The 18,597-nt window shown below is 40.7% G+C and overlaps 1 protein-coding gene across 7 annotated transcripts in view; it reads left to right on the forward strand.

The window, feature by feature from the left end:
- LOC308139703 (transcription factor COE1) overlaps positions 1-18,597 on the forward strand; it is a gene marked incomplete at its 5' end in the record, with an annotated part of 90,191 nt that overhangs the window by 59,448 nt on the left and 12,146 nt on the right. For 2 of the 7 annotated variants that reach the window (XM_080509195.1, XM_080509196.1), the window contains 5 exons: positions 2,627-2,708; positions 4,138-4,279; positions 6,057-6,190; positions 7,927-8,053; positions 16,328-16,416. In XM_080509195.1, coding sequence (XP_080365321.1) covers positions 2,627-2,708; positions 4,138-4,279; positions 6,057-6,190; positions 7,927-8,053; positions 16,328-16,416 — 574 coding nt within the window. Of the gene's footprint in view, positions 1-2,626; positions 2,709-4,137; positions 4,286-6,056; positions 6,191-7,926; positions 8,054-16,327; positions 16,417-18,597 lie in introns of all 7 variants that reach the window. The other 5 variants (XM_080509199.1, XM_080509201.1, XM_080509197.1 and 2 more) reach the window with 3 other exon arrangements.

Here is an 18,597-nt window from a genome sequence, read left to right on the forward strand (position 1 = left end):
ATTTAGAGACTACTTTAAGCTATTAATACAAAAATGTGTGGGATTTTATGATACTTGTCATCATAGTGTAGTACTGACTTTGAAGCAGTGGAAAATCTTTATTTGTCTTGGTGAATGCCCTATAATGGAATAAAAATAAACAAAAGTGCTTGATATTGTCCTTATTTTCATACATGCCATTGCATTATGAGATTACTGTGCCCAAAGTTAACAGTTTCAATAATTGTAGCTCTGCATCCCATAGTGCACTTTATTAGGAAATACTATTTTACTTACTGTAACTTTTACTATGCTCTGAAGAATGAGAAAAAAAAAAAAAAGAAAACAATTTTTTTATTTTCTTTTGGTCTTGCTAATAGAGCTGAACACTTTTTCTTTTGCCATCTTATTCCTTTAATACATCAAGCAGATGTGCTGTGAGCCTCCCAATCGCCTCCCGTACAAAGAGATCTACAACGGCGGGTCAGCTGAGGTGGTCGTGTTAACGCTATGCTAGTGTTGTGAGGAGGACGAGACAGTGGGAGGTCAGCAGGGGTCACCGTGGCTGTCCTCCGCTGTGATAGGCTGTCACCCGGGGTTGAGAGGTCAACATCATTAGGCATGCAGCATCGCAGCGCCGGTGTTCTAACGAACGCCCGAGCTCGTTAATGCAGAGTTTTACACTCAGACCTGCCACTGAGCTGTGCTGCACTGTCTCTCCCTCTCACACACACACACACGCACACGCACACACACATACACACACATATATGCATACACACACAAAAGCACAGGAACTCACATATACAGTACATGTTTGCACACCCACACACACACACACACACACACACCCTCTGCTTTATTCTGATAGCCCAGTACAGGGGCTGTCATCTCTTAAGCAGTAAATCACCAAATTCAACCACAAGGGAATATAGATTATAAAGACTTGTGAAAAGCTCACAAGTGGACACCATTTCATGAAAAGTAATATATTACAATAACTCTACCACCGCAACATTATAATGGAGCCTATAATGTCCAATTTAAACCAAAAGAGGCTTGACGTGTCCGTTGAATCGTTTTCATTTTAGCTTTTGAGGTCTTTCTTTAGAGCCCACTTTGTTTAATGAATAGCATGAAAAACTACAACTTGTCCCTTATGATAATATTATATTGACTGAAATACAGGATTTTCAACCTGGCCTTCTTTGTCATTTTTAATTGTTTAAGCATCTATATACCGGTAGTTGTTTATAATTTTTGTATTACTCTGATACATCCTTTTTGTGGTGATTCACAAATATATTGTAAAATATAAATCTTCTATTTATCCATATTTTTCACTATAATCGTAAAAATTATTTGATCATGATGCAAATGTATATAAATGTAAGCCTTTTGTTAGATGTGTTCAGCTTACCCAAGCCATAAAAACAAACTTTTGTATGTGTTAGTTCACACTTCGACACATTTATTTGTGATATGTATTTATTGATGAGTTCACTTGATGGGTTAGCTGATCAATACACTAAAACAATATCGAGCAATAAGGTAATTATAATAAGTAATAATACAATAAATTATACATTTTTGCAAAACAAATTCACAAAAAACAAAAATGCTCAAGGCAGCCATTTGTCAAACACAGTAAAAAGCTATTTAGTTACAGAAATTATATAAAAGTAACACTTTTTCTATATGTGAATGGGTATAAAAAGTGTATGAGGTTGTGCAGTTGATTTTTGCTTGATCTGTAAGACAAGCAGATGTTAAAATGAAAACACACAACACCAGCATATGCATCAAGCTGAGATGTTTGTGGGTTTTTGTGTACAAGTGTGCCGTGTTGCTTCTGCCAGGCTAGCCAGCTGGCTCACACCAAAACACAACCTGGATGTGTTTGTTTGCCGTTGATCGCCATCTGCGTGTTTGATTTATTCTGTAATATAGATTCATGACATATGGTCCTGTTTCAAACACCTAATGTCAACACACTTCCTCTTTTTTAATGACTCGACATCGGGGTTAGCGCTGAAGAATCACCTGCACAGCAAAAATCTGCCTTCACTGCTTTATCTGTGTCAGACTCCATTTTCGGATCCTAATACACACTAGTGCTTTATATACAATGGAAATCCAGTTACAGCTGATTTGTTTAATCCTCTCTATTGGTTTTGAATGTATTTATAAAGCTTTTTTTTTATGAAGATGAGTGAAGGAAGGTGATTTTTGATTTGATAAAGTACTTTTTTGGAAAGTTCAGGTAAATGTGTATTTGAAAAAGTATAAAATTGACGTCAGAATTTAGGTTTTTTTTTGCTTTCTTACACTTAAACGGCCTCCCAACCCAGTCAGTTTTTTTTGTTTTTTGTTTTTTTTTAAACCAGAATTGCTGGAGTGGGTCACACTGCTTCTTCTAATATGTTCATTCAGTGTCTTTATGTGGCGTATCAAAGCAGCTGCTGTGGTTTTAAGAAGAGAAAAAAGTTATTCCACAGATCTGCAAGCAAATTCAACAAGGAAATTTTGACTGTCAGTACTTCATGGCCATATTGTAGGCGGGGGTGGGGGGGAAATCAGTCTATGTCCTGCTCTGCTGCTAATCTGTCAGCCTAAAAATATGGCCTTTTCTTTTCTGTCTTTACAGATTTTTCCTCAAGTTTTTCCTCAAGTGTAACCAGAACTGTTTAAAGAATGCCGGAAACCCACGAGACATGAGGAGGTTCCAGGTACATACAAGCCACTGTGTGCTTTTTCAGTTCTGCCCATTTGTTTTTCATTTCTTTGAGAGTGTTTGTACTGCATGTCTCTTTCTCTCTCCTTCATTCGCTGTCTCTATGTCTGACGGTCTTTCCTTTCCATTTCGGTCCGTTCCCTTTGTCTGCTGCAGACGTAACGTAACACATAATAACACATAAATTTATGTTTACCGCAACATGTAAACACAGGAACGCGTGATTGTGTGTTGCATTACTCTAGTTATGGGGACCACATAATCCTACAACAATCTAGATGTGTTTAAGGAGTTGAGATGGGGGTTTTAGGGCGAAGGTCACAATTACAATAGTGGTTTAGAGGAAGGGGCTAAAGAAAGCATTATGTCAATTTAAAGACCCCACAATGACAGAGCTGCAATTCCATGTGAGTGTTTGTGTGTGGGCGGTTGAGTGGGTGTGTGTGTGGTTGAGTGGGTGTGTGTGTATATCTGTGTGTTTCTGTGTAAGTAAATAAGCTATCAGCACCTTTACAGGAAACACGAGATCCTGACCTCGACCAGTCGGAACATAAATACACACACAATGTAGGGAGACAAGCGGGAGGATGTCGAGAGAGAGAGAGAGAGAGAGAGAGAGAGAGAGAGAGCGAGAGAGAGAAGAAAGAAAGGTGTCTCGAGGTTGTGAGTAAGATTTAAGGCCTCGCCGTCATTATTATTTCCTTATCTTCATGGCTGCAACCCAATCAGGAAGACACCACTTGAGGCCGAGTAAAGATACTGGACGCACTGAAGATACTGATAGATTTATTACCACGGCACGTGTGTGCATGGGAGTGTTTGTGTGTACTTGTGTGATATGTGTGTGTGTGCACCTTTTCAGTGTGTGCGCCTGTGTGTCTGTGTGTGAGAAGGAGATAGGACAGAGAAAGTCACACAGTAGCAAGTGTGTGACGGTATCTGTGCCTCTAATTGTGCAGCTCTATTGTAGTGGAACCAGAAAAGACAGCTCTGTTTCCCTGGGAGATAATTAAGGGCCGGACCCATCAGGAACTATTGAACAGAGGAGGACAGACACCCACATACACTCACACTCACACACACACACAATGCAGTCAAACTGGCTTAGTGTGTGTTGAGACTGATGGTAATAGCAGTGATAACGGGTTACATTTAAAGAGCTTTTCACAGTTTCATGCTCTTAATTCCTTTTTGCATTGATCTCTCGACCCTCAACTTTGTAATTCCTCATTTTTTCTTTCCTTTCTTTTTTCCATACGCTCCCCTCCACTCCTCCTTTCTTCACTCTTATGTATTTTAATCCCTTTTTTCCCCCATTGCACCCCTTAATTCCCTCCTCTGTTATCCTACTTTCGTTTAACTTCCACTCATCCCCTTGATACCGCCCCGACAAACCCTCCCGAACTCCCTCTGCGTCTCTCCAGGTGGTGGTATCGACTACAGTGAGCGTAGAGGGACACGTCCTGTCAGTCTCTGACAACATGTTTGTCCACAATAACTCCAAACACGGCCGACGGGCGCGCAGGCTTGACCCTGTGGAGGGAACGCCGTCTTACCTAGAACACGGTACGTGTGTGTATGTGTGTGCGTACGTGCGTGCGTTATGTTACCATGTGGGCGTGTGTGAATAAATGTGTATGAGTGCAGCCAGCATGGCCACCAGATGGTTGATGGTTTAATCCTATCAGGTGATTCCTGCCCCTCCATCTGGCTAATCCAAGCCACGACACATACAGTGTGTGTGTGTGTGTGTGTGTGTGTGTGTGTGTGTGTGTGTGTGTGTGTGTGTGTGTGTGTGTGTGTGTGTGTGTGTGTGTGTGTGTGTGTGTGTGTGTGTGTGTGTGTGGGTGTGTGTGTGTGTGTGTGTGTGTGTGTGTGTTCTACTAGGTCTAATATCATTATGGGTTTTTTTTTTTTTCATAAACAATCCCTGCCTAAGTATGTTGTTGTAATTCAGCTGGATATGCTCACTCACTTTACAGTGGGAGCTGTTTTTTGACAGACACGCTCTTGTTGTGATATGAGATTGGATCATACAAGCTTATACACATAATACTTAACACTGAAGTGACATAAGCTGACTGCACTCATTCTGTCTGAAGCAATTTGAAGCCGTCTGGTTGTGCTCCCCCCCATGCCATGTCATTAGTATATAAAAATGAATGGCTTTAATCTCATATCAATCAGGCTTATGATGAACAAACAGTGAATAAACACGGTGAATTGAAAGTCGCTTTCATATCACACTGCCTTACACAATCCCCAAAGAGTAGATGCTGTAAAATAGACAATTATTTGATGTGGACAAAGTCACTAAGTTATGGAGGCCGTTGAATGTCGGATAATATTCATAAGCAGGTGTATTGTTGAACTAATTTGTTTTTGGAGAACCGGGGTTATGTGATGCAAGGAAGATGTTCTTCTGACAACCTGGGCAGCAGAAGTTTAAACCAGTTGGAGAGAAGGCAAGTAGAGTAGTCCAGCCAGGAGAAGACCAGGGCATGGATCCGTGCAACAGTGCTGCTATGGGCAAGAGGGAGGGTTGAAATAGGAAGACTGACTGACATTGTTGTTGTGGGTTTAATTTCAGAGAGGATGACACCTAGACTCTTCCTTAGAGGAGGGGGAAACAGGATTTGGTGATAGGAACCTATTTGAGTCTGAACTTGAGGCCAAGAAGCACCCTTTTCACTTCACTGTTGTATTTATAGAAAGTGCAACCAAGGTGAAAGAGATAATGATGAAGATGAGGGTTGTTTCTGTACTGTAATGGGGACAGGATCCAAACTGAAACTGTTCCTAGAGATGACTGTTAGCGAGGTGAGCACAAAGTCAAAATGGGCCAAATGTTATTGAAGTGGTTGATCGGGGCTGAGTTTCTTAAGAATCAAAGTTACAACAGCAGACTTGATTTACTCACTTAAATATATGGTCACATACATGATGCGGACTACCAATATTTACAAGAGAGGACCTCTCTTGTTCAGGTCCAGGTGGTTTCTGCAATAGAAATATATTTAGTGTGTAGGTGTGATGATCAGGAAGAGCCAGAGAACGAACTGGAAGAAATTATGAGCTATCAATGCAGCAGACACAAATAAAGCAAACAAAAAAAAAATCTTCAAGCTTTCCTCACTGACTTATTGATTGTATAAAGGAAACAAATGTTTTCCTATAATCATGATTTGTTGAGCTGACGGAAAGAGTGAATGCTGTGTTTTATTAAACAGGGATATTATTTCTAATGCATGTCAAAATGCCAGAAATGTGTTAGTAATCACTTTCACTCCTTCGCCCATTCTCTCTGGGCTGTAATTCTGCTCCCCCCCCCCTTTACCTCTAGGAGCAGCTCCCTGCATTAAAGCCATCAGTCCCAGTGAGGGCTGGACCACAGGGGGCGCTACAGTCATCATCATAGGAGACAACTTCTTCGATGGTCTTCAAGTTATCTTTGGTACCATGCTGGTTTGGAGCGAGGTCAGTTTTTTTTTTTGTTTTTTTTGCACTCCCGACTTTTGGAAGTAATTCAACACAAAAACATTCTTTTCCTCCACGGTCAGGCTCTTAACTGAGTGTGATCGAGTGCTTGTTTGTGTTTGTGTGTTAATGTTTGTCTGAATGAGGTCTCTCTCTAATGAGTCGCCACCAACAAGCGGCTGCCGCCCCTCTCGACCTTACTTACCCACACTCTCTCTGTCTCCTTCCCCCTCTGGGATACTGATCAAATCAGCAGATTTTGATAGCCACCGGCTTTGCTCTCACAAACACACACAGTAGATCTCTCTCCCTCCCTCCCTCTCTCTCTCGCTCTCTCTCTCTCTCTCTCTCTCTCTCAGTATCATACTTTTTCCCAGTTCCACTCCTCTCTACATAATGTTTATTTGTCTTCTGACTCCACTCACCGTGTGTGCAGAGCGACTGTGGCTCCTTTCCAACAACAACAGCCTGTGTGTGTGTGTGTGTGTGTGTGTGTGTGTGTGTGTGTGTGTGTGTGTGTGTGTGTGTGTGTGTGTGTGTGTGTGTGTGTGTGTGTGTGTGTGTGTGTGTGTGTGTGTGTGTGTGTGTGTGTGTGTGCGCATGCATACTGGCATACATCGATGCGTGTGCGTTAAGAGCTGAGGGGTCTGTTTACAGTGTTGAGAGCCGCACTTATACACACTAACATGTGTACAGAGTCTCAGTTCAGTTCAGTTCAAACTGACTCAGCTCTCCTGGCGTTCCTCAGACTGGCTTCGAATAGATTTTGGCCAACCAAATGTTTCATTTGCACTCAACCTGATCATTGATTCCAAAGCATGAAAACACATCTCAAGAAACTCTGTCTGTGGAAAGTGCTTGCATGTTTGCCAACTTGTGTTTGTCTGCATCTCCGCCTCCTGCCTACGGATTTTTTCGCAAATCTGGGCCAAAATAGTGAAAACTATTTTTGAAAATCGGCCATGAAGCTGTGATAAACGGTTTCTTTTTGTCACATGCAGCTCAAAAACAATTATTTCTTCCCTACCAGGCATCAACATGAATGTGGGAAATGAAATTTTACTCACAGTAGCAAGTTAAATCACATTTCTGTTGCTTTCTAAACATGAGACATTGTTATAAGTTAAGTGGTGTTTTTTTAGAAAGTGAAACGCTTGAGGCCAAAACAATGCTGTTTTTTTTTGCTGATTTTACTTGAAAAGTATAGGTCTTCATTCTATACAGGAGTATTTCCCATTTAAATGTCAGCTGGGAGAAAAAGGAAAGCTGTGTTTGCTGCACATTCAGACCAAAGCCAAAATACATCAAATCCAAAAGTAAACATGGCCAGTTGGAGATGCCTTTCACCACATTAACAAGTGCAAATGTGATGCATCTCCAACTCCAAAACTAGAATAAACTTGAAAGTGGCGATCCAGCGAGAAAGCTCAAATAAAACATGCTGCAACACACACACACACACACACACACACACACACACACACACACACACACACACACACACACACACACACACACACACACACACACACACACACTAATGGTGGTCCTTGGCTATTTGTTGCAAATGTTTTATTTATTTTTTGATGCATAGTGTAAAGATAACCTGACTACACGGGGTGAAAGCTGTTGCAGTGTCCTTTTGTATGAAACTACACGATTTTCTTCCCATTGGGTGATGTGACTCCTGACTCTCTCATTTTTTTTTTTTTTTTGGTTTTGTTTTAATTCTCTAGCTGATTACGCCGCATGCTATCCGGGTGCAGACGCCACCCAGACACATCCCCGGGGTCGTAGAGGTCACTCTGTCGTACAAGTCCAAACAGTTCTGCAAAGGCACACCAGGGAGGTTCATTTACACAGGTAGGTCCAAATTACCCAAGGAAAGCACAACACACTTGAGCATTTTCTTGATTTATGCAGTTTTTTTTTTGTTTGTTTTTTCTTTTTCGGTTGTGTAAACTGTTAAAAAAATCTTTTCCTGTTGCTGTTTTTTTTTTTTTTTATTGTGTACTTTGATCTACACATTTGACATTGTTTGTGAAAGAGAAGCGCTGCATGCCTGTGTGTGTGTGTGTGTGTGTGTGTGTGTGTGTGTGTGTGTGTGTGTGTGTGTGTGTGTGTGTGTGTGTGTGTGTGTGTGTGTGTGTGTGTGTGTGTGTGTGTGTGTATGAACAGCGTCTATGAGTTGCAGTTCACTCTCAGGCCAGACAGTGTTGAACTAATGACTGCAGATTAGTCAACATTAACGGCCCACACTCGTTACAATGTTGCCATAATCAGAGGCTCGTTAAAACCAGCTACAATTAAACAGTCTGCTCTTTATAGCCCTCCATACTGAAACTATTAGTGAAATCATCCAGAACACCCAGTTTACAGACACACACACATTAACTAGAGACACACACACACACACACCCACACAATGTTAAAATGGAGTGTGTGATTTCTGAGTGGATTGAACGAGTGTTTTCCCGCTGCACTGTGTAGAGTTGAAGAACTGTGTGTGTGTGTGTGTGTGTGTGTGTGTGTGTGTGTGCTTGCACATACATGTGGAAATGAATAGAGATGATGTGATGTCTGGTATTGATCCGCTCAACATGGCTCCATCACACCATGGCGATGACGTCACGAACAAATTCTTTGGGGTGTGAGACATATAATGACGCCAGTGATTAACCAAAGATAAAGAGGAAGATTTAAAACTGATCAATAAGGATAAAAAGAAAATGACATAAACTACCATCCCTGTGGTTGGTGTCAACTTCATCAGTGCTTGAACAATCCCTGCTTCAAATGCAAAATGTGATAAAGTTAATATAATGTATTAACTGAGTTATTATAATTTAGCTAGTTCCACGAAACCTGGAAGTAAGATTAAGATGTGAATGTTTAAAAATTTTAAGATTTCAATTGTCTTTTGCAGTGGCTATCTGCTGTTAGGTTGGGATTAGAGGACAGAAAGAAGACTGAACAACAACAAGCATGTGCAGAGCATGAGAAAAGAATCCAGCCATTTAACGTGTATAATGTGTGTGATGTACTTCAGTTGAGGCTATTCAGAGGTGAACTGCTTGGGACTCTTGCCTCAGGTTTAGCTTGGGTTCCTTTCTATGTGGAGTTTGCATGTTCTGCTTGTGCGTGCATGGGTTTACTAGGAGTACTCCAGTTTCCCCCTGCAGTACAAAAACAACCATGTGAGGCTCGCTACTCTGAATTGCCAGTTGGTGTGAGTGAGTGTGTGTCTTTCTGTGTTTGTCCTGTGACGGACAGCGACTTGTACGAGATGTACCCTGCCTTCACCATAGTCGGCTGTAATCATCTCCAGCTCCCCACATCAGAAAGAATCGCTGCAATGGTTGCGTGTCAAGTGTTTGTTGGTATAAAGAAATGATTGTAAAGCTCACCAGAGGAAAGAGTTTTGTTTTTGCTGAACAATCGCCACATGGTTTAGACTCCAGGGAGATCAAATGATTTTTGTGAAGTGTGTTTTCAGAAGTCCCGAGTTGTGTTAAAGGTTGCTCCCCCCCCCCTCATAGTTTCTTTGCACAGACAAAGTTATTTGGGCTTTTGCGTCCACATCAATGTTTTTCAGTCAAAACATCTTTGGTCCGAGCCCGAGGCTAGCCAGCCAGTAATTGGTCCGTCTGGCAACTAACTGCTTCTCCTATTGGGCGGCGGTGACCCCCTGTGACCCCACGATTGGCTGATGGCTTCAACATGTGACCCAGGAAACGCGATCCGTTACTGCGGTTGCTCGACCCTGCCTCAAGGTCGACTTCTTTCTGGAAGTCGCTGCTGAGAGGTCATGACGGTGAAAGCTGATTGGCTGCTGCAGGTTTTCAATGCTTTGGCTGTGGTTGCCTCTGGGTGTAAGGATCTCGCAATTAACCATGTTCATAAGCACACACATGAGATGGTGCGCATGCACACACACACACACGTAAATGCACACGAAGCTGCGCTTCCATGGGGTCGTGTCTTACACAACTTACCACACACACTTTCAAACAGGGGCAGGAGTTGAAAGTAATTGTAAATCAGAGTGATATGAGGGAAAGATGGTGAGTAGTCTGGTAAACAGATGGTCTACCACATACGTACACACACAAACACACACACACACTTACTCGCACACACGGCCCGTATGGTTGCTTCATCTGCCTGATGGGAAAAATTAACATTCTCGACATCACACACTTCTATAAACACACAATGGTACAAAGTGACAATCAATAAATGCTTGCACACACACACACACACACACACAAACACACGCACACACACACACACACACACACACATACACACACACGCGTGCGCGCACACAGATGAAACAGAGAAATGATTCATCATCCATACAGCTGCATAAGAAAATCCATAACTCAGCTGCGGAGCAGAAACTTTTAGTGTTCGCCAGAAAAACAAGACAAATGCCATTCTATTTTTGAGTCACTTTTACGTTGCGGAACAAATAAAGGAATAAAAGATTGAAATATATATAGAAGGAGACAGAAAAAAAGAAGGAGAGACACATAAAAATAGAAGAGAGGTGGGGAAAAAAGTGGACTTTTAAAATCAGATTGTGAAGTATCGATCTGTCCATAAATGGATCACACATATCCAGATACACACATGTACATACACACATATACAGAAATGTAGAAAGTCACAGAGAGAAGACGAGCTGGAGAGAAAGAGATCTCATCTCATAAGGGGAAGAATGAAGCAATAATTCAGTGGTATCGAACTGCTGGCTGGCCAGAGAATCAATATCACCACACCTCTCCTTTTCCTCCTCTCCTTCTTCTTCTTCTTCTCCTTTTACACCAACCCTCTTCAACCTTTCTCCCACTCAACTTTGCCCTTTTCTCCCCCCGCTCTGTTTTTAGACCCAATGTTTTTTCCCCTCCCCACACTCTTTTGGATGTGTAACTATAAAAGCATCACTTGAGTGTGTATTGAAGATATTAGAGATGTAGGGCTCGTCTACTTTCTCAGCCTTTGCTGCCTCCCCCTCTTTTTTCTTTCCGTCTCCCTCTGTTCACATTTTATTGTGAAACAGGAGTGGACGGTCTGTCCTCATGAAACTTCTATGAGTATTGATCTGATGGGCAGCCCTGGACTCTGGAAAGAGGAGAAGGAAGGGTGGGTGGATGGATGGATGGATGGATGGATGGATGGATGGATGGATGGATGGATGGATGGATGGTTATGGGCGGAGATGAAGCAGGAACACAAAGGGGTCGGGTGTGTTGTGTGTGTGTGTTGGGGGGGGCAGAATTAGTGGAAATATTGATTAAAAAATGAGTTGAAGCTTTCGTGTCAGTCTTTTGAAGTGTTGTATATGTTTTCAGACATTTGGGATGTGCGTCTTCAGTTAAGAAGAGCTGTATCATTGTTGAGTTGCAGGGACGCATCATCATGATTCACTAATTTAGTTATTGTGAGTCAGCTATTTGGAGGAAGATGCTCTATGATCTATTATTAGGGAATGGTAACTTAAAGATGCAACAGCATGTTAAACAGACAAGTTCATATTTATTCTAATACTACAGCTACAGCCACAGTTACAGTTACACTTATTTTACAGTGACTCATTCACAACACTGGTCGTGACAGCATGGATGCGGCCGTTTTTAGCTTACAAGTTCAGAACTTAGTAAAATTATGAGATTTCTTATCAAATTGTATTTGTGGTTGTTCCGATTCGTTCTCGCTCATTTCAGCTCAGAAAATGGGCCCTTTCTTTCTCAACTGAAAACTGAAGACCCCGCTGGTGTTTGTGTGTGTCAGTGATGCTACTGTTACTGCACCTCGGCTGGTATTACTGATGCCTTTTAAAGCTGATGTATAATCAATCGGACCACTGCTGCAGCACCGTTACTATTTCTGTTCCAGTTGTGGAAAGGAGCCGCTGAAGGAATCGTTTGGGAAACCTGACCTTTGGGTTTTACAACACCACACACGCCAATACACCCGCACGCACACACTGTATGCGCATACATCTGCTACATGAACACACAAACATTCATACAGTCTCTGTCTTTATAAGACACCTATTGTTCTATTAATAAAAAGTGGGATACTTTCGGCCCGAGGCACTGAAACCACTCTAAGTCATCCTGTTGTGTATCCGTGCATGCGTGTGTTATATTAGCGTTGGCATCAGTTAAACGTCTCCAGGGATGCACAGGGGATGGATCTGACACTGGCAGTTTATTCTGACAGTTGATATCCTCACCGACTACTCCGCAGCTGCTTTTGTAATTTTTGTTTTTCTCAGCCATGACTGAGTTCACTGTCTTTTTCTTTCTTTCAATTTAAGGATGATTTAACCCACCTGTCTGCTCCGCTCCATTTTCCCTCATCTGCATTTCATTTATTAAGTGTTTACCTGTTGTTATTAAGTATGAGTGAAACTGTAATCGAGCACCTGGATTACAGTTTCACTCATTGATGGTAGTATATGTATATGTGCATGTGCATGTGCATGTGCACCTGTTTCTGTATCTGTATCTGTATGTTAATGCATATATCAATTATATATTTATGCGATATACTACTCCAGCAGGTTATGAATGATGATTACACAATAAAAAATGTAAATGAAATTAATTGAAATGAAATATACATTTATAGAACTGAAAGTATTATAAGTGGAAATGACATGAATTGAAATTACAGAAACAGTTCCCGCAGTTGCAGACTGAACATAAAAACTAAGAATATATATCAAATTAAATTGTTTTATTGCCGGTGGATCCCAACAGCCATTTACAATATTATCTTGTAAAATGAAAAACATTAGGTTTTCAGGTTAATCCAATATGAAAAATCACTATTCGCCCATTATATGCTGTACTCAAATGCTATGATAATAATATTGAGTACCGGATTGATCTCACAAACATTAAAAGCTTAATATAGCATTGGCCTTCTCTCCATCTAATTGGTGATCTTTGCTAGAAAGCTTGTATTGTTACCGTATTCCATAAAGCATCATTTGATAATGTAATAATCAATTTCTTAGGACTCGCTGAAGCTTTTTATTGGCCATTCGATTGATATCAGATTAAATTGTAGTGTGTATGATGACTAAAAAAGCACAGAAAATTGGGGTGTTATTTTTAAAGTAAAGTTTAATGAGGCATTAAATTGTCAATTATTCACAATGGTCAACCGAAAGTGTCAAGTTGTGTTTGTTCTTCTTGAATTTTTTTGTATGCTTCACTTTTTCTTCTGTTTTCCACCTGAACTTTTCAAATCACTCAATTATGTTAAACAAGTCATGTAATCATCATTCATCCTGAAGCTTTTCTGGCAGCAGTGGGAGACAATGTCCATAACGGTTCAACATCTGGTCTTTTAACAGCTCACAATTTATGAGGTTGTGTTGCTAACAAATTGAATAGTTTCGGACATAATAGAAACCAGAAAGTTGGGTGTGAGAGGGTGATAATAAAACAGACATATCTAAAACACACACACACATATACACACACACACACACACACACACACACACGCTCAAAGAATATGTAAAACAACACAAAACATTCAGCTGCAAGTAATTTATCAGTGCTGGACTTGGAAAGTACCAGATATCACCACAGCTGCAGACGCACGCATGCACGCACACGCACACGCACACGCACACGCACACACACACACACACACACACACACACACACACACACACACACACACACACACACACACACACACACACACACACACACACACACACACAGTAACTTTAGCAGACAGGGTTCAACAGTGGGCCGAAGACACATGTTCAGCACATAAAAATAAACACGGAAACACACATGCAGATACACGCGCAATATCCTTCAACTCGTCCTTTTTACTGACGGAGGTTTCAGAGTTCGACTTGATTGACATATTGATTGGATAAAGACTGTGTAGGAACGTAATTGCAACATTAAAGTGAACGCTAAGCGTCCTTTAAAACCCTTTAGATTATACCTGCACTGTTATTATCATACAAATGCTTTTGACACCATTAGGTACTCCACCAGGTCTATCCATCTTTGCACATTTACATGTAGCATTTAACTGTCGGCACTCCATCACTGAGCTGCTCCTGCTAATACTGACAGGATCCCATCAGAGGAGGAATTTGATGTTGTTGGGAGGGAAGCCACTAAATAATTTCCTCATTTATTCCGCGCCATATATACTAATGTTAACTCTCACCGGATAATTGTTTTATTTATGACAGCTGATACTTACGTGTCTACTCTCGTAACCCGAGGGCAACAAAATGGTTGCACCTGCAAATTTAAAGTTTTCCAGGTAGTCATGTAAATTCATTCCTGTTCATAACAAACTCTCAACTTATTTATAATACTTGGGTGTTTTCAAGGGCTTGAAATGCCTCCATTGTTAAAACTTGTAGTCCACTCTGATCTCAACAATGTTGCACCAGCATTACTTCTGTCGCATTTAGAATACACCTTTCAAAAAACAGGTGAAAAAAACAGGCAAACCTTTGAGTCTCGTCCCATTTGCATTGCAATTATTTATCGCATTTGACCCCAAAAATAAATTAAATGGACGTTGGACATTTTGTGAAGTATATCCTGATAAACAACTTTCATATGGTCTGCAGCACGATGGTATGGTGCCTGACAAGCAGTTTAAGCCAAGTACAAAATTATTGTAAATATTGTTCGTGCCTTGCACACAGATGTGAACTTTTGTCAATACGATGAATAGAGTCACGTTTTTACATTGGGATTTCTTTTTTTAAATCAGAGGCTGTACATGAGGGGACCTATCTGTTATTAATGTACAAACGTGTTTAAAGTACACCTTTGTTTTTATGCTACTTGCAGTCTGCAGGAGCATATTTCCTGTTTGAAGCTACACCCTGGCTTGTTAAACCTACACTGGATCTCAGTAACTCCACTTTAAGAAAATCTCTGCAGTAGATGTTAAGAGATGTAGCTTCTTCAGTTACAGTTTCCCAGCCAGATTTTGAACTGCCGACCTTTCAGATACAAGCCTGCCTCTATAACCTCCAGGCTTCTGTCAGCTTGTAGAGATCCTGCTGAGCAGGTTCATTATTTTCCAACTCAGTTAAAAAAAAAAAAAACCCTCTACTTGATACCAGCGTGGTGCTTGGGAACAAAATGTCACAAAATGGGATGTCATCCTCTCTGCTCACCAGTTGGATCCCCCCCCCCCCCCCACCCCTCCCCCGCAGTACCACAGATGTTGTGATTCTGTATCTATTCATCATGTGTGCACACTGAGAATGAACGCCAGTTACAACAGCATGAAAGATGCAACATGTGAATTTTTTACATTAATTTGCTTCGGTGGCAAGATGGCAAATCTTTAAGACAAGACAGTGTAATCTGTATGGCTTTTAGGCAGTCACATGAAGGATTATTGGCATATTAAGAAGCAGTAATGATCATTTGCAGGCTGAAGAATTGCGATGAGATTGACTTTTAGTTTCCTGTTTCATTGGTCAGTTTTTCTCCTACGTGTTAAATAAAATATGAAACCAGTGGGAGTTTCTGACAACGTGAATGGATGGACTCAGACTATAACAGCAGTTACCACATGGAAGTGTTGAGAAGCTAAAAATGGTGGCAACATATAGAGGTTGATGGTGAATCTCATCATGTTTATTCTGACCAAAAAGAAGCAAGTGGATTAAAAACCACCCCATCAGTTTTCAGACAGGAATCAACTTTGCTTATATGGAATGCCCTTGAATGACTATCATCAGTATTTTTGGTAAATATTCATCTCATCATCCTCTGTTGAGCTCAGCAGCTCTGCTCTTATCTGCATTGTTTAGAGATGCAACATGTGGCTGTTTTCAGCCAAACAACTGAATCTGCCTGCTCAGCTCAAAACAGCAGGTGAAGTCAGGCGTCCTAAAACCCTTGAGAGTCGTCAAGAATTAATCTAATATTCCTGTTGGAAGGAGACAGAGCACCACAGAGAGTTAGAGCCATGCGGCTTTCTAACAAGTCTTATTAAGAATGTGATCGCATGTCAGTGTCTGAATAGATCAAAACGACTTGCAGGCATCATAAGGGCAAATGCTGGGAAATATAATAGATTTTTTTTTTTCTTCTGATTCTGTCTCATGCAGCATTGAATGAACCGACCATCGACTATGGCTTCCAGAGGCTTCAGAAAGTCATCCCACGACACCCGGGTGATCCCGAGAGGCTTCCAAAGGTACCGGAACAGTCAACCTTTCCCTGCTCTATTCAGTGCCTTGATTAGACAGCAAATGCAGTGTGATGAAGGCTCACCCCCTGTTTAGAAAGACTTCAAAACAAAAAATACTGGAGCTCAACAATGTTAGTTACTCTGAGCTGCTCTGCTATCAAAGAGCAAGCAGAGATTCACAGAAAAGTCAGATGAAAAAGAACAAAATTAACTTGGTGTTTAGGTTTCACTGTTGTTTTGCATGTTTGTTTGTTTTTTTTAAAATTTCTAAGCAGCATAAATGTTTTCAAATCTCTTGTGGGTTGTGTTTTCACCTCCTCATAAACTATGTGTGTGTGAACTGCTTAACCCTCGTTTACAGGGTGAGTGTTTGAATCTTTTCCAGATCACAGAGTCACATCTGATTATTTGTTTATCAGCCAGAGATGAATCAGAGTGTTTAAAGGATCAGCAGATGTAAACAATTCGCACCAAACGATGAGCTGTGCTTTGATACCAGACCCCCGTCATCGTCTTCACGCAGGGTGAATTTCACCAGAATGCTTGTGATTGCTATAGTGAGATTTTTTTGGTGTGACATCACTGACTTGACCCGGTTCAGATTTGATTTCATACCTCAGGGTGAGCGCAGTCGAGACCTTGTAAACAGATGTGGTTAATTGTCTCTGGGTTCCTATCTGAAGCCGGTCCAGGATTGACTCTCTTTGCTGTGACATCGTCAAAGGTTGAGCGTTGGTTATTATGCGATGACGCTGAGATGTCATCACAGCCATGCCAACGCCATCATTTCTGCACATCTGTTAGCAATTGCATGTAATGTACATTTTCAGTTTGGGAGACTGTTCAACACTCACACAAAACTTTATATCTAAAATATGTTTGAAGTCTGGTGATGCACTGCGCTCACTTGCTCATTGTTATATATGTGGCTTATACTCTAAATTACAGCAATGACCTCCTTCCAATCGAAAAGTGGATGTAAAACCTGTCCGTCTTCTACACTGCTTCAACCAATTTAGGGTTACAAGATATGTGGAATTCTCCTTCAAGGCATGTTTTTGACCCATGTATCCATGGGAAAACAATGCAAACTTTTTTCTGAACAAATACAGTGAAAAACATACACAGGTCACACTTTTGGGCTTTATCTGATTTAACCAGATGTAAAATTTGAAAAGAAAATGTTGATAGATTAGCTACTAAACCATTTTTATAAATGTTTTACTATCTGTACAATTTGTTATGGGAAAATTATTATGTGCTATTGAAGAAATCCACAACAATTTCAATTTCAATGTACAAGAGTGAATGGCAGAAGTGTGGTAGTGACAATGTTCACATATTATAAACCATACTTTAAACCATAACTATGCCTTTTCCATGGCTTTCCTGTTGTGTAGATCTAACACACATATTAAACTAGACCATTTTTTCTACAGATAGATTTGTAAAACCCAGTTTGAGCCGAGGTTGCGCCAGGCTGCTTTTCTGTGTTAGGTTTGCATGTTTCCCCTTTGTGCATGCATTTTCTCTTTGTGTATGTATTTGTGAACATGTGTGACTGTCCTGGAAGTACCCTATTTTTCCCATAGTCGGCCCATTAGTTGGATGAAGTTGTATAACTTTATCCAACTGGTGGATAAAGTTGTACAAAAGATGGGTAGAATATGATAACTCGGCAAGATTTCACTTATAATTTCAATTTATTGTTCCTGGGCAGTCGACGGATTGGAGTAGTTTTGTGTGTGTTTTTTTTAGACACAAATGCAACATAAATTGTGCAAATGCTGTTGCAGTCAGGGATTGAGTGGTGAAATGAGGTCCACACAGCATAGAAGATTCAGTGCTTTAAAAGCATTTCTATGTCAGCAGGCTTGTTATGTTTCAACTTACAATAAATGCACTTATTACATTTGTTGTGAGACGACCAGGAAATGAGTGCAACCTATAGTGTGGGATGCCATAAGTGTTGTTAGTTCCACCTTCTGGTAAATGGCATAGAACTCAATTTTTTATACATTAACATACACTCTGCATGTGCGATACACACCTTGTTAACAGTGAATACATAATGCTTTCCTTCTTTTTCAATTTGAGATCAATGTAAAGGGGAAATACATTACCTTCACCATTATCTCCACACTTCTTGTAAGGTCATTTAATCTGAGCAATCGAATTGTTCATATC

Source organism: Blennius ocellaris, assembly GCF_963422515.1.
Source record: "Blennius ocellaris genome assembly, chromosome: 14".
In the NCBI taxonomy this organism is placed as follows: domain Eukaryota; kingdom Metazoa; phylum Chordata; class Actinopteri; order Blenniiformes; family Blenniidae; genus Blennius; species Blennius ocellaris.